Here is a 17,556-nt window from a genome sequence, read left to right as displayed (position 1 = left end):
CTTCGTGAGCAAATCAGACAGATTGGGGTATGTCTTGAGGAAACGCTGCACTATCAGATTTAACACATGGGCCAGGCATGGCACATGTGTCAGTCTGCCGAGTTGCAGAGCCGCCACCAGGTTACGGCCGTTGTCACACACAACCATTCCCGGCTTGAGGTTCAGCGGTGCCAGCCACAGATCAGTCTGCGCCGTGATGCCCTGTAATAGCTCTTGGGCGGTGTGCCTTTTGTCGCCTAGGCTCAGCAGTTTGAGCACCGCCTGCTGTCGCTTAGCGACGGCACTGCTGCTGTGCCTAGAGCTACCGACTGATGGCGCCGTGCCCACGGATGGTAGTTCGGAGGAGGAGGTGGAGGAGGGGTGGGAGGAGGAGGAGGCATAGTAGGCCTGAAACACCTGGACCGAGGTAGGCCCCGCAATCCTCGGCGTCGGCAGTATATGAGCAGCCCCAGGGTCAGACTCGGTCCCAGCCTCCACCAAGTTAACCCAATGTGCCGTCAGCGATATATAGTGGCCCTGCCCGGCAGCACTCGTCCACGTGTCCGTGGTCAGGTGGACCTTGTCAGAAACGGCGTTGGTCAGGGCACGGATGATGTTGTCTGACACGTGCTGGTGCAGGGCTGGGACGGCACATCGGGAAAAGTAGTGGCGGCTGGGGACCGAATACCGAGGGGCGGCCGCCGCCATGAGGTTGCGAAAGGCCTCGGTCTCTACTAGCCTATAGGGCAGCATCTCCAGGCTAAGCAATCTGGAGATGTGCACATTAAGGGCTTGGGCGTGCGGGTGGGTTGCACTATATTTGCGTTTCCGCTCCAGCGTCTGGGGTAAGGAGAGCTGAACGCTGGTGGATGCTGTGGAGGATCGTGGAGGCGACGATGGGGTTTTTGTGCCAGGGTCCTGGGCAGGGGGCTGACTAGCAGCTGACACAGGGGAAGGAGCAGTGGTGTGCACGGCCGGAGGTGAACGGGCTTGTTGCCACTGAGTGGGGTGCTTAGCATTCATATGCCTGCGCATACTGGTGGTAGTTAAGCTAGTAGTGGTGGAACCCCTGCTGAGCCTGGTTTGGCAAATGTTGCACACCACAGTCCGTCGGTCATCCGGTGTTTCCTTAAAGAACCTCCACACTTCTGAAGATCTAGCCCTCGCCGCAAGAGCCCTCACCACGGGAGCTTCACTAGTTGACAGTGGCGCTGATGCACCAGCTCTGGCCCTGCCTCTCCGTCTGGCCCCACCACTGCCTCTTCCAACCTGTTCAGGTCGAGGACTCTCCTCCGTCTCAGAAGCACTGTGTTCACCCGGCCTCTCAACCCAGCTTGGGTCTGTCACCTCATCATCCTCCGATCCCTCAGTCTGCTCCCCCCTCGGACTTCCTGCCCTGACAACAACTTCCCCACTGTCTGACAACCGTGTCTCCTCATCGTCGGACACCTCTTTACACACTTCCACTACGTCAAGAAGGTCATCATCACCCACAGACTGTGACTGGTGGAAAACCTGGGCATCGGAAAATTGCTCAGCAGCAACCGGACAAGTGGTTTGTGACTGTGGGAAGGGTCCAGAAAACAGTTCCTCAGAGTATGCCGGTTCAAATGGCAAATTTTCCTGGGAGGGGGCAGACTGGGGGGGAGGAGGCTGAGGTGCAGGAGCTGGAGGAGTGGGGATTTCGGTGACATGGGTGGACTGCGTGGAAGACTGACTGGTGGTGGACAAATTGCTCGAAGCATTGTCAGCAATCCACGACATCACCTGTTCGCACTGTTCTGGCCTCAACAGTGCTCTACCACGAGTCCCAGTAACTTCAGACATGAACCTAGGGAGTGTAGCTCTGCGGCGTTCCCCTGCTCCCTCATCAGCAGGTGGTGTCTCACCCCGCCCAGGACCACGGCCTCTGACCCCTGCAGTAGTTGGACGCCCACGTCCCCGCCCTCGTCCTCTACCCCTAGCCCTCGGGTTAAACATTTTTAAAATGAGAGTTATAACTTTTTTTTTTTTTTTACTTCTTTTTGTTTTTTTTTGTGTTTTTTTGTGTTTTTTGTTTTTTTTTGTGTTTTTTGTTTTTTTTTGAGTTTTTAGAAACAAACAATCCTATCCTATTGCTATGGCTATTTTCTAGCCAAGTATCAAAGGAAGCACACTACTATGCCAGATGAGATGACACTGAGTTAGTGCCTAATAGAAATCCAACCCCTACTGAATTTTCCCACTTCAGCCTTTGCTATGGATATGTGCGCCACTAAGCGCAGAACACAGCGGTCGCAAGTCTCACTACAAATTGCTCAGAATTGGCAAGTACATGCACTGCAGAAACTACAGCCACCAGCAGATCAACCAGAAATCAAATATATAGAACGCTACTGTAGGCTTCAAGAAGCTATTTGTATTCTCCTATGGCTATTTTCTAGCCAAGTATCAAAGGAAGCACACTACTATGCCAGATGAGATGACACTGAGTTATTGCCTAATAGAAATCCAACCCCTACTGAATTTTCCCACTTCGGCCTTTGCTATGGATATGTGCGCCACTAAGCGCAGAACACAGCGGTCGCAAGTCTCACTACAAATTGCTCAGAATTGGCAAGTACATGCACTGCAGAAACTACAGCCACCAGCAGATCAACCAGAAATCAAATATATAGAACGCTACTGTAGGCTTCAAGAAGCTATTTGTATTCTCCTATGGCTATTTTCTAGCCAAGTATCAAAGGAAGCACACTACTATGCCAGATGAGATGACACTGAGTTAGTGCCTAATAGAAATCCAACCCCTACTGAATTTTCCCACTTCAGCCTTTGCTATGGATATGTGCGCCACTAAGCGCAGAACACAGCGGTCGCAAGTCTCACTACAAATTGCTCAGAATTGGCAAGTACATGCACTGCAGAAACTACAGCCACCAGCAGATCAACCAGAAATCAAATATATAGAACGCTACTGTAGGCTTCAAGAAGCTATTTGTATTCTCCTATGGCTATTTTCTAGCCAAGTATCAAAGGAAGCACACTACTATGCCAGATGAGATGACACTGAGTTAGTGCCTAATAGAAATCCAACCCCTACTGAATTTTCCCACTTCAGCCTTTGCTATGGATATGTGCGCCACTAAGCGCAGAACACAGCGGTCGCAAGTCTCACTACAAATTGCTCAGAATTGGCAAGTACATGCACTGCAGAAACTAAAGCCACCAGCAGATCAACCAGAAATCAAATATATAGAACGCTACTGTAGGCTTCAAGAAGCTATTTGTATTCTCCTATGGCTATTTTCTAGCCAAGTATCAAAGGAAGCACACTACTATGCCAGATGAGATGACACTGAGTTAGTGCCTAATAGAAATCCAACCCCTACTGAATTTTCCCACTTCGGCCTTTGCTATGGATATGTGTGCCACTAAGAGCTAAACACAACGGTAGCAAGTCCCCCTGCTAATTCCTCACAAAATGGTAATAGATGCAAATTAAAATAAAAAAAGTAGAACGTTATTGTAGCCCTAAGAAGGGCTGTTGGGTTCTTGTTGAATCACTCCTGCCTAACAGTAATCTACTAGCACCCTAACGCTGTCCCTGACCAGCAGCAGCTCTCTCCCTAGCGGCATCCAGAGACAGAATGATCCGAGCAGCGCGGCCAGCGGCTAGTCTATCCCAGGGTCACCTGATCTGGCCAGCCAACCACTGCTATCGACGTGTAAGGGTACCACGTCATGCTGGGTGGAGTGCAGAGTCTCCTGGCTTGTGATTGGCTCTGTTTCTGGCCGCCAAAAAGCAAAACGGCGGGAGCTGCCATTTTCTCGAGCGGGCGAAGTATTCGTCCGAGTAACGAGCAGTTTCGAGTACCCTAATGCTCGACCGAGCATCAAGCTCGGACGAGCATGTTCGCTCATCTCTATTAGTTTGTAATGCTACATAAGTGTTCACAAACAAAAGATGCATTGTTATTTTCCTATTATTACATTACCTTTACTTCTACATTTACATTAAGCAATGTTGTGCATTTACCTTTACGTTTGTCTTATCTATTAACAGGTACTTTTTGTGGTTTGTGTATGGCTCTCATGGTGATGAGTATTACTGGCTCTATATTTACATCGTATATTCTAAAGTTGTCTGACTCTCAAACAAATGCCCCCCACTGGGTAGAGATTTTATTTGTTAAGTATTTATCAAGAATCCTTTGTTTAAAAAAACAAAGAATTTCAGATTCGAGCAACATGGTGGATTCAGGTACGTAGTTTAATTGGCCTTTCTTGGTACAATGCAACATGTGTGAACATGTGAATTTGGTGTTTACATTGTGTGTTTCAAACACAATGGGGGTCATTTACTAAGGGCCCGATTCGTGTTTTCCCGACGTGTTACCTGAATATTTCCGATTTGCGCCGATTTTCCCTGATTTTCACAAGGAAAAGGCTGGTGAACTTGAGTGCATTCCGGCGGGCCTCGGGGAACTTCAGCGCAGCAGCGGCACATGGTGTACGTCGGAGGAACTACCTCAGTGAATCCCGGCCGGACCCGAATCCACCGCAGAGAATGCGCCGCTGGATCGCGAATGGACCGGGTAAGTAACTCTGCCATTTACTAAGGGCCTCATGGTTTTTTGGAGCACGCGATCTGATTTTGTCACAATCGCGCCGGCTTTCATGCAACAGAAATGGGGGGGGGGAGCCGTCAGACGATCCAACGTATTCTGACAAACCGCGGAATTTAACTTCAAAATTGTGTCGCAAGCCAAGCACTTACATGCAGCGGGAGAAAGATGGTGAACTCTGGCGAACCTCAGCGGAGAAGCGACAGATGCAGGAAATTGGACGCACAATCTAAGTGAATCGCGTCACACTGCATTCCGGACAGACAATGCACTTTTCGGGAACTCCGAGGGACCGGGTAACTAAATGTGCCCCAATGTAGAGCCTGTTTGAAGGAGATAGGTCTAATTGCAGTTACGTAATTGTAATGTTAACATAGTGTTAACGCAATGCAATTAGAAAAATCTCCTCCCCACAGCCTTTGCATTTTGTTTCGAAATGCAATGTTAACGCCATTTGTGAACGCTAGCATATGAACATGAATGATTCAATTCTTGGCAGTAAAAAATAGGTCAATAGGGAAAATGTATCTGGAAGTCTGGAAACTTGTTTGTAGTTTTTAAGATTTTTTTGTAAGGTCTTGGGTTTGCCCGATTTATCTTTGTGGTCCATAAAAGAGGCCTGGGAGTCTGTTGCTTTTTTGAGACTTTTGTCTAAGGAGTCGCTCAAAAGTCTCAAATGGTTAAGAAACTGCTGGCCTATGTCTGCTCTGCACTGCAGGTTATTCGATAAAAAGGCGACTTTTTACCACGACTGCACAAAAATGTGCAACTTTCTCAGACTTTCAGATGTCCACATCTGGATTTTTATGAAAAATAAAACTTTGCAAGATGGGTGTAAAAGTCCCAAATTTAAGTGCAACTATGCTAAAAAGTCACAAATAAAGGATAAAAAAAAGTTTGGTAAATGACCCCAAAAGTGTGAAAACAGTGCTGCCCACGACATGTTTAAATAACACTCTACTGAAATAATCACTGTGGGCATTGGTCCATCAAAAAGTATTGCTTTAGTGTAGCTGGACGGCATGTACATCTACCCTTGGCAGTGGCCAAATTATGAGATCTCAAATCGGTCCATCCTCTTGGTTCCTTGCACAGATCTATGGACACTCACAGCCAATCCATCACTCAGTGTAAACTTCTCCTTCATGTTAAAGCATAGATATACATTACATATTTAGGCAGATGCATATCTAGGCACATGTACAGATTTATCAAAATGATGACTTGCTGCATTATTATCATGCATGATGTATGAAGCCAAAAGTCACTTAGAAAGTATTTTCTCTAATGATATCAGATGTGCAGACTGGAGATGCAAGATTCAAGAATTTGCTGGAGAAAATAGACTCAGCATCTGCAAAACAAGAGACTGTCAGCGAAGGAGTGATACAGCTGAAGAACTTGTTGGAAAGTATTATAAACATCCGAAATCTATTACATGACAATGCAAATCAAAATAACGCCAAGACAGTGTGGAACCAGACCGCCAAGGTTTTAGACCGCATATTTTTGATTCTATATGTACTTCTCATAACTGCATTATGTATCTATGTTACTGTCATTTGGGCAGGTTAGTATCTGGGAGGTTATTCTGTAAATAAGACCATGGAAATGGCCGTATGTAGGCCCAATCCCACGGATTGCACACAATGCAAAGGACCGGAGTCTATGTATTATGTAGAAATAAGACTTCCCATCTGCTGGCTGGGCTGAACTGTATTAACTGTCCGACATATGGAAAGTCCTTGCATCTTATTTCTACATAATACAACGACTCCCATTCTGTGAATTGTGTGCAGTCCAAGGGATTGGGCTAACATACAGGACATTTCCAGTGTCTTAATAACAAAATAATCTACATTATGTCTGAGAGGTTATTTTGTAAGTAAGACCATGGAAATGGCCATATGTTGGCCCAATCCCACGGATTGCACACAATGCAAAGGACCGGAGTCCATGTATTATGTAGAAATAAGATGCAAAGACTTCCCATCTGCTGGCTGGGCTGCACTGTATTAACTGGTTGAACGAAATGTCCTTGCACCTTATTTCTACAAAATAGAAGGACTCCCATCCTGTGCATGGGATATGGCCAATATACAGGCCCGATTCCACAGGTTAGTCTGTAGGTGGTCTTTTACATATTTTCAGTTTTAGCCTTTTGTTAGTGTAAGTAACTTTTATTAATGTTATCATTATTTTATTACCGTATATACTCGAGTATAAGCCGACCCAAGTATAAGCCGAGGCCCCTAATTTTACCACAAAAACCTGGTAAAACCTATATATTTTTTACTCGAGTATAAGCCGAGTTTGGGTTTTCAGCACAATTTTTTGTGCTGAAAAACTAGGCTTATACTCGAGTATATAAGGTATTTAAAAAATCAATACAGATCTATAATTTTGAATGTTATACCTACAAAAAATATTTTATTCTTGGATCTTAACCACTCCAACATTATGTACTGAAACAAGTTTGTTTCACTAAAAGCACATCAAATTAGTTTAAGCACATATACTAAATGTGATGGGCTGGGCATTCATGTCCAAAGTGGCATGCGGGCTGGAGAGAATCGAAAACAGGTACAGAGGGGGAAATTCTATCAAAGAAGGCATAATGAATCTCCGTCAGCAAGTCAAAGGTGTCATTGTAATTCGGCTTTCTCACTTGTGTGTTCTTATGTATCTCAGTCTGAGATTCTTTATAACAATTATTGTGCCTTTTTAGGAGGAATTTAAAATATATATGACTGTTAGTATGAGTCAGTTGTACTTCTATTTGCGCTTAAAAAGTGTCAAAAATATGGAGGTGAAGAAGGCGCAAATCATCTGTCTTGCAAAGATCCATTAAGAACATAGCAACAGACACACACGCAGATGAACTTCTTAGCACCCTGGTGTAGGTGCAAAAAAAATATTCACAAAAATAAAAAAAAATGTGCAAAAAGACATCCAACTTGTAAAGTGCAATCTAGAAGCATTAAAACTTCATGTTGGCATATGTATTTTGGGGATTAAATTTTAATTTAATACTTTAAGAAAAATAACATTTGCAATGCACATAAAATAGCAGAGAGAGGAGAAGACTTTAGAGGTGGATATTCATTGATAAGTAATACTTTCCTTTTGGATTCTCCTCTACCCTACTAATGATACATAACGTAGCTTCTTCCTATGTTGATTTGGGTGATTTTATTAGTAAACTGTTGTAATATGAAATAAAATACTATTTAACTGGCTAAAGTGTTTGAGAGTTATTTTATATATTTTTAATTAAATCTCATTGCTGTCTTGTCTTTGTAAATTAAGGTTTTATACACATTAAGGGGAATTTATTCTTTTTTTTTTTTTTTTTTTAATTAAATAGACTCAGTTAATACAAGTAATTCAAAGAAGAGAAAAATTAGGAGATCAGGAACGCGCAGGTGCCTTCTCCTAGCATCAAACATCCAATATGCAAATAAATCCTATAATATACATAAGAGTCTGCCTGAACAGTAGAATTTGTTTGCAAAGAAGGAAAAAAATTTTTTTTTTTTTTCCCCTTTGAAAAATGCAGTAATACCTAAACAACATATATAGGGGGGAAGATGAATATATGTCATAAATGGCCACCTTATGAGGACTCCATTCCCCCTAGAAATGTCTAACAAATACAAAAAACAAATGCCTGCCCCTCCCTCCCCAACCCCCCACTCCCACCCTACCACCCTCTGCCCGTGCTGGAGATGTGAAAGATAGCCAAAAATTTAACTAGCTTATCCCTATCGACCCATCAAAAGGTCTTCCCGGGACTAAAAAGGGACACAGTTCTTCAATTTATCCACTGGTCCCATAACCCACTCAATCTGCTACCATTCCTATAGCGCTTCTCGTATGCGCATTCATACGCTTTAGTGCGTACCACAAGGTTGCTCCATTCTTTCACCACTGGTGATTTGTCATCTTTCCAATGTTTCACTAATATTAGTCTGGCGAGAAAGAGTAGCTTCAACGCTAGATGACTTTTTGCTTTAGATTCAATAACAATCGGATGGAGGCCGAGTATCCCGCAAGTAGCATCTCGTGTCAGGGAGCATTGAAGCTGAGACTCTATTATCTTATAAACCTCCTCCCAATATAAACGGATTTTAGGGCAATCCCATAAAACGTGTAAGATGTCGGCATGTGTGCTTTTGCATCGCTTACAATTGGAGTTTTCACTTAACCCAATTTTAAACATCAAAGCTGGTGAAAAATAAATTCTATATAGAATATTAAGTTGAGTGCATCTGTGATTTAAATTAATTGTGGATCGAACAACATTTTTATATATATCTCTCCATTGTGCTGCTGTGATAGGCCCAAGCTGATTTATCCATTTTACTTGACTTATATGATTGAAGTTCTGATCTATGTCCGATCTTATCAAATGATAGATCCTAGACAATTTCAGAAGTGACGTCTCTAACCCTAAAATTTCAGAACAATAACCACCTTCGTGTTTCGTGAACTTATCGTGATATATTTCTTTCCTAAATGCATGTGCTAGTTGACAATACCTAAAATAATCTTTCTCCTCCAGAATCCCCTTCGTGCACCAAAACTGAAAGGAGGGTAACCCCCCCTGTACCCCCAGATGCTCCAAAGAGTGAATCCCTTTTCTCTTCCAAAATCCGACATCTTCCATTTTATATAGTTCTAAAAAGTTACGATTGCCCCATAACGGGGTGAATTTAAAACCCCCATTAATCCCATACAACCTCTTAAAGTCTCTCCAGGTGTTTTCCAATAATACTGCCAGTGGAAATATTTTACTAGCACAGCCTTTCAATATACCTGACTCCAATAGGGCGAGAATAGACATAAATCTATGCCCCACCCGGTCACTGATCACCTGAAATAATGTGGAGCATTTATTTTCAAGGATATACTGAATCTGTGCCGACAGAAAATAGTGGTACAAGGAGGGGATTGACAGACCACCCCTCTCCTTGTTAACCATTAATGTTTCCTGTTTGATGCGTACCCTTTTCCTCCCCCATAGTAATTTATTTATGATCGCCCGAATAAAACCAAACCATTTCCTACCAATCCAACAGGGAGAGTTGCATAGTACGTATAACATTTGAGGCAGCAAAATACTCTTTGTGAGGACAACTCTCTCAGCTTGATTTAATGGCAGCGTATTCCATGTATTCACCTTATTTTTCAATTTTGCTAATAGCGGGGCCAAATTCAAAGATATATAATCAGCTACGTTTGATGTAATCTTTAACCCCAAATATTCACATGAAGATGAAATCTTTAGATCCGCCTGGATCAAATTAAGCCGAGAATCGCTATCGAGTGGGACCACAATAGATTTGTGAGTATTGATCTGAAAACCTGAAAACCTCCCAAACTCCCTAATCACCTTCAGGGCTTTTGGAACAGATGTATTAGAGTCCTTTAGGCAGAGCAAGACATCGTCGGCATACAACATTATCTTATCTGTAGGACCGGCCAGTCCTCCGCCCCCAATCTCCCCATCTGACCTAATTTTTATTGCCAATGGTTCTATAAAAAAAGCAAATAATAGGGGAGACAGGGGGCATCCCTGCCTAGTGCCCCTAGACAGACTAAAGAAAGGAGAGTAGTCACCATTTATTCTAATACAAACCCTGGGGGCCTGATAGAAGAGTCTAACCCAGTCAACGAATCTGCCGCCCAGCCCGAATCTCAGCAAAACTTCCCAGAGGAAGTCCCACTCCACCCTATCAAAGGCTTTGGAAGCGTCCAATGACAGGATGGAGCGGGACTCCCCCTGTCCCAGCTGAAGGCCCGCAAACAACCGTTTTACATTAGTCCTACCCTGGCGACCGGCCACAAAGCCGCATTGATCTTCATGTATGAGGGTTGACGCATATTTTTTTAATCTATTCGAAAGCAATTTGGCCACCAATTTGGCATCAGTATTGAGAATAGAGATCGGACGGTAGGATTCTGCCTCCAAAGGGTCCTTATTTTTTTTGGGTAATAAAACTATACATGCCTCATACCAAGACTCGGGTAGTCTCCCCACCCTCTGTGCCGCCTCCCAAATCTCCACCATAAGGGGAAGAAGAATAGCACCAAATCTATTGTAAATTTCTAGAGGTAGCCCGTCCAACCCTGGTGAGGAGTTACGTCTGGAGGATGAGAGAGACTCCTCGAGTTCAGAGATAGATATTGGACGAGATAACCTGTCCGCTCTGTCTGTCAATAGTCTAGGGAACTGGATATTATCTAGGTAGTGGCCTATGTCCTCCGCTGACACCTCCAGATCTGAGGAATAAATATTTTGGAAAAACTGCAAAAAGATACCCCTGATCTCCTGAGCGTTGCCAGTTGCTTCCCCATGTAGATTTTTAATCATAGTAATTCTATTTGATTCCTGTTGTTTTTTAACTTTGTGTAATAGCCCTTTTGAAGGAGAGCCACTCTCGCAATGTGACTTCTGATCCAGGAAGAATAACTTCTGCAAAGCCTTATTGGTAATAAATCTGTTATACTCCTCTTGTGCTTTATTAAATCTATCATATACATCTAGTGAGCTATTTACCTGATAATCCCTTTCTCTTTTTTCCACTTCCTCTTTTAAATTCTTCTCTTGTCTGGCCCATTGTTTACGGAGAAATATAATTTCTGAATTTATTATCCCTCTAAGGAAGGATTTCAAGGCATCCCAGATCAAACCCACATTATCAGAGGTCCTATTAGCAGATATAAAATTACATAATTCTCTCTTAATTTTATCCTCATCTGTTAATAGGGACAACCAGTGCGCATTAAGTTTCCAAAACCTCATAGCAGGTTTAGTTGAGGCGGACAGCTCAAGAACCAATGGTGAGTGATCAGAAATGGACCGATTATCATAACGGATTTTCCGCACCCAGCCGATGGCGTAATCATTGGCCAATGCCAGATCAATCCTGGAGAAGGAGTTATAAGAGCGATTATAGCATGAGAATACTGATAAATCCCCATTTAAAGACCTCCACACGTCCTTCAAGCCCACCTCCTGACAAAATCTGGAGAAGGGGGTGTCCATCGCGGTTGTAACTACCAACTTTCTTTTCCCTAGTCGGTCCTTCTTCTCTGACATAACAGCGTTGAAGTCCCCCAGAGCCAATACGGGACAGTCTCCAACCCTCTCCAGGAACCGCATCAGACTTATCAAAACGTCATATCTGAAGGGAGGTGGAATATATATCCCTGCTACAACGCATTTAATGCCTTCTAAAATACCACACAGAAAGACAAATCTGCCCTCTCCATCGCACCAGGCATCTGAGATTTGAAAACTGATAGCTCTATGGACCAGAATAGATACCCCTCTAGAAAATGATGAGTAGACTGAATTATATACCTGGCAAGCCCACCTCCGGTCTACTAGGGCTAAGGAGTCTTTGTCAAGATGTGTCTCTAACAATATCACAATAGCAGGAAGTTGCTTGATAATGTAGTCGAAAATGATACAACGCTTCAGACGGTCCTTCAGTCCCCTTATATTCCAGGATATAAACCTAGTGCCCATTGAATAAGGTAAATGGGAAAGCGAACAACCAATCAACATCTCCAGCAACAAGGCATCCCTCCCCCCCAAACCCAATCACATGTCCTACCATGGTAGAACTCTTCCTACTTAGGCCACTTACCCACACCCATCCAACCCCTGCTCCCCCGAAGCTGATATACCTTGCCCATCTGTGTCATGCACTTCATAGACCCTTAAGATCTAACCAGTCAGAGACTTGATCTGGTGTGCTAAAAAACTGGGACTGACCTTGAAAAATAATTTTTAGTTTTGCCGGGAACATCAGTGAATAAATAATACCTTTCTCTCTTAACCTTTTTTTCACCTCAAGAAAGCTTTTCCTTTTTTGTAGGGTATCCCTAGAGAAATCCGGATAGAGCGATATTTTTACACCTTGAATCGATAGATCTTTAAGATCGCGTGCTCTTCGTAATATAATATCCCGATCTCTAGAGAGTACTGTTTTACAAATGAAGGTCCGGGGATTATTACCAGGAACATACGATACTGAAGGAATTCTATGAGCACGTTCTATGTCAAAACTAGGGGAGAGATACTCCTTCCCTATTTTTTCCACAAGCCATTCTTTAATAAAGGTAACTGGGTCTTCTCCTTCAGCCTTTTCTGGTATCCCTTTAACCCTCAAGTTAGCTCTCCTTGCGCGATCCTCCATATCGGCCAGTTTTCCTTTAAGGCCCTTGTTTTCACTTTCTAATGAGGACGTAACTTTTTTAAGAGTGCTTATCTCTTTCTCAATATTAACAATTTTATCCTCAAAAATTTTCTGCTTATCTCTGACTTTATTCAAGTCCTCTCTCAACAGAGAGACATCTCCTCTCAAGGCGCCCACTTGATCTGTAAGATCCAAAATGGCTGAGTTGCAGGTTTTTATAGAGTCAAGAATCTCTCTGAGCATAGCTTTTTCTCCCCCAACTCCTGCCTCATCGCTCTCCTGTTCTTCCCCCTCAAGGACTGCAAATCTCGACCCCTGTGGTCTATTTTTGGGGTCCTGACCCTCATGATCAGGATTTTTCTGTGTTATCAAACCAGTACGTGTTTTCACTGAGGGGGACTTCCATAATTTGTCTAGTTTCGTGGAATTATCCCCTTTGGACCCTCCTTTATCTTTCTCCCTAGGAGATGTTGTACCCAGGGTATTTTTGGGTGGCATCATAAAAGATCTATAACCTCTTCTACCAATCCCAACAAATGTAACAAGTTTTCAATATTTAACACCAAACTGGTAACAGTACAATTATGACATATACACGCCTCACACGGCAAAAGGCCACAAAAATTTGTCTCACAGAAAAAGAGGGCCTTTTAACCATGTTACACAGACCCAATAAAGGAGGCGATAAATGCTGACAGAGTTCTGTACAATTCCTACTAATATCCCCACAGCCTGCGACAGTGGTTAAAAAAAAAAGGTTAGTATGAAACTGAAATCCATATATTGGAAGCTGGTTAGTATCGGATGAAATGACGGCAGAGAAGCAAGTCTTCGTAGTTAAAGTTCGGTTAGAGAGGGAAAAAGAGTTTTAATGCTAGTATTATATTAGCAAAGCGACAAGTCTCAGTTAGTACCAGTTAGTAGCACCTAAAGCACAGCACAGTCTCAGTTAATACCAGTTAGTAGCACCTAAAGCACAGCAGAGGGGAAACCGTATCCAGATACATCTCACCCATCCTGTAGAAAGGCTCCAAAAAATTCCAGCAATTGGTAGGCACGTAGTGGAGGAAGATGGAAACCAGGCATGAAAAAGACTGCAGGATCCGACTCACGACCACGCCAACACCAAGAAGAAAGCCCCGGCCACGCCGCCTCAGCAGCGATACCCGAGCCCAGTTCGAATCAGGTCAGCGCGTCCTCCGAGACCACGATCCACCTCGCAGTAGAGATCCTGTCTCCTTGATACACCTCCAGCCATCCACCTTCATGCGTACGGAGCAGGGAGCCCATCAGATGGTGACCGCACGCCGCTGCAGCGGGGCAGCCCCCATACTGCCGAAACACCGCGGAGGGGAGATGACAGCGCCGGAATCACCCGCAACCCGATCCAGCAAGGGCGCCGCGGAGTCAACGCTCCACGGAGTCACCCATCATCCAGCGTGCGGCGGCCAGGACAGCAGGGGAGAGCAGGGAGAGTTGGCGGGGCGGCTGCGCAGCGTGACGCGTCTACGTCATGCCGTTACGCCTCCAGGGGAATTTATTCTATTTACTTTAGAAAAGTCGTCACATTGAGTATTTTTAGGACTTTTCACTGCTAAAAAGTCTCACAGGACTATATACACCACTTTTTATGCATTTTGAGACTTTTTGGGGACTTTTTGAAAAAAATCCCAGGCAGAAAATAGACTATGGGAGATATTTAACATATGCTTGTGCATCGGCGTATGATATGCCGCTGCTCTGGCACAGCTCAATACTTCAAGAGGCTTCAGCCAGTTGAGTGTTTATTTCTATGCAAGACCCTGCCTGGCATGGAAATAAACACAGCCGGCGAGTGCTCAGGCACGGGGACAATAACGCCCTGAGCCAGCCCACTCCAGACCGCCCCCCCCCCATTCACGCCCCTCCCCCTTCACGCCCCTTTGCACCTCACTGGGCTGAAGGTGGCGGATTAGGGAAAATAATCGCAAGTACTAGCAATAAGCTAGCAAGCTAGCATTTGCGATTATTTCAGGGCTTCTATGCCACTGACATGGCACAGAGGCCCATATAAATATCCCTCTATAAGAACATTTATTTAAGGGCCAAAGCCACTTTAATTAATCTGATGGGCAGCGGAGCTCCAAAAATATACATATAACTATCCCAAGGAACTGATCTAATGATAACTAACCCCCAGACTGTGTTCCCATTATTGTCAGTTTTTCCAATCTGATGGTAGGTAATAAACAAACTCATTGCATTTATAAAATGTGGTACAATGCCTTATTTTAGCAATGTGCATCAGAAACAGCAGTGAAAGGGTTATAGAGAAGCTGTGGAAGAGTTGTTTGAAAGCTTTTTAGACACTGAAATGGGAAAACAAAATAAGTATAAACATAAAACTAAGTAAACAATTGCAAATGAAAGCCCACAGGCAATACCAAGTATATATTATATCACAGGAAACATAGGGAAGGGGGGGATTTCCACATAAAATTTTCAGAGAACTTGTCACCTGTGACCAAATAACACACACAGTACCTTATTATGTCTTTCTATATATGTTTGTAGTTGAATATTGGCATACAGTCCCTTAGTACTTGTTCCATACCAGCAGCATGGTGGTAACAGTGAGACCTGTCAATAAGGATCAGAGAGCCAGGGAAATGCAATGATATACCAAACCACATTCACAAAAATACGAAATAGTATGTGGAGTATTATAGTCACTTCGGATATAGTGGTCTAGGACGGGAGAACCTCCTTTTCTCCCATATAAACGCATTCCATGAACAATGTCCAATATAATGACCACACATATAGTTAGGCAAAAATAGGTTTCTTTACTTCAAACATTTCAACACATAAATTCAAAGTGTTTTTTTTCTGTTCCATAGTAGAAGACATCATAGTAAATACAATTTCTCAAATTCAGCTTGTCACAATAATAACTAGGACCCGAGGAGTCTATTCCATCTTCAAGGTATCTTATGCATCATAATTTCATCGATCTGGATATATTCAGTAGAATTTAGACTCACGATTTTAGTTGGATCCCAGGGCAGAGACACTAGCTCCTTTAGACGCCGAGCCGCTGCTCGGCGTCTAAAGGAGCTAGTGTCTCTGCCCTGGGATCCAACTAAAATCGTGAGTCTAAATTCTACTGAATATATCCAGATCGATGAAATTATGATGCATAAGATACCTTGAAGATGGAATAGACTCCTCGGGTCCTAGTTATTATTGTGACAAGCTGAATTTGAGAAATTGTATTTACTATGATGTCTTCTACTATGGAACAGAAAAAAAACACTTTGAATTTATGTGTTGAAATGTTTGAAGTAAAGAAACCTATTTTTGCCTAACTATATGTGTGGTCATTATATTGGACATTGTTCATGGAATACCAAACCACATTACTATCATTGGACTCACATCAGGTGAGTTGCATATAAGTTTACAAACTGATTTTTTAACATTGCAGCCATGGGAGGGAACAATTTAGAGATAAGCGCAATGCTTTTTAATCATAGTTTTTATAAAGTAATTTGGGTGGATTAATTTAAATGGCAGGTTCCCTTTGCTGATGGTGAGTAGAGCGACTAGAGTGAAGAAGAGAGAAGAAAAAAGTTTTGGACAATGAGAAACAAAAACTAGTTGAAGAGGTGAATGAATATCAATTGTAATAATTACAGCATTTTAAATGAAATGTACATAGTTTGCCAAGTATCAACTATATTTAATGGGAGAAATAAAAACATCTTTAAAAAAATCACTAAATATATATCTAATGTATGGATAATAAATATACATATATATACAGTACAGGCAGTCCCCTACTTAAGAACACCTGACTTACAGACGACCCCTAGTTACAAACGGACCTCTGGATATTGGTAATTTATTGTACTTTAGTCCCAGGTTACAATAAACAGCTATAACAGTTATTAAAGGTGCCTGTAATGAAGCTTTAGTGATAATCCTGGTTCTTATGACAACCCAACATTTTTAAAATCCAACTGTCACAGAGACCAAAAAAATTTTGACTGGGGTTACAATAATAAAGTATACAGTTCTGACTTACATACAAATTCAACTTAAGAACAAACCTACAGAACCTATCGTGTACTTAACCCGGGGCCTGTATGTGTAGCAAAAGGGATAGGCCTTTAGGTCTGGGATTGCCGTCTCCTGGAAAAGACAAGCACTTTTTTGGACATAACAGACACAGTACACTCCAGAGAAGTATGGCCACAACCAGTTTTATTAGCTACTTTGAAGCAGGTAAAATGACAACAATGGCCACTGACTGTACAATGCAGTAGTTTCCTCACTACAGAGAAACGTTAACTAACGTACAGTTTCCCAAATACAGTATATAGCGTACAGCAACTCACACAATGTGTTCCCAGGAGCAGAGAGTCATCATCTTGTGCGTCTTCTGACATTTTAACCCTTTCCATGCCAGACGTTCTTGGGAATGTAGGTTTTTATGGACAGTTTTGACATGTACAAATAAAACTGAAATGACAGTATAAATAATTATACTAACCCAAACAAACAAAAAATAATTTGCTTAACCCCCTTCCCGCCAATGCCCAATTTGTTTTTGCATTTTCATTTTTCACTCCCCACCTTAAAAAATCTATAACTTTTTTATTTTTCTATGTACAGAGCTGTGTTATGGCTTATTTTCATGCTTCTTACATCACCACAGGTAAGATAATGCCATGCTGCCCTGGGACAGGGTAAGAAGAAGGGAAATGGGGGAAGTGTGTGTG

At 42.9% G+C, this 17,556-nt stretch overlaps 1 protein-coding gene across 1 annotated transcript in view; it reads left to right on the top strand.

Moving 5' to 3' along the window:
- LOC140068935 (5-hydroxytryptamine receptor 3A-like) overlaps positions 1 to 6,310 on the top strand; it is a 59,076-nt gene extending 52,766 nt beyond the window's left edge. The window contains exons 9-10 of the mRNA XM_072114285.1: positions 4,022 to 4,219; positions 5,881 to 6,310. Coding sequence (XP_071970386.1) covers positions 4,022 to 4,219; positions 5,881 to 6,158 — 476 coding nt within the window. The 3' untranslated portion in view covers positions 6,159 to 6,310. The remainder of the gene's footprint in view (positions 1 to 4,021; positions 4,220 to 5,880) is intronic.
- Positions 6,311 to 17,556: the final 11,246 nt, after the last annotated feature.

Source organism: Engystomops pustulosus, chromosome 7, assembly GCF_040894005.1.
Source record: "Engystomops pustulosus chromosome 7, aEngPut4.maternal, whole genome shotgun sequence".
Lineage (NCBI taxonomy): Eukaryota > Metazoa > Chordata > Amphibia > Anura > Leptodactylidae > Engystomops > Engystomops pustulosus.
Note: the sequence above shows the minus strand (reverse complement) of the source record. Positions and strands in the feature narration are given on the sequence as shown.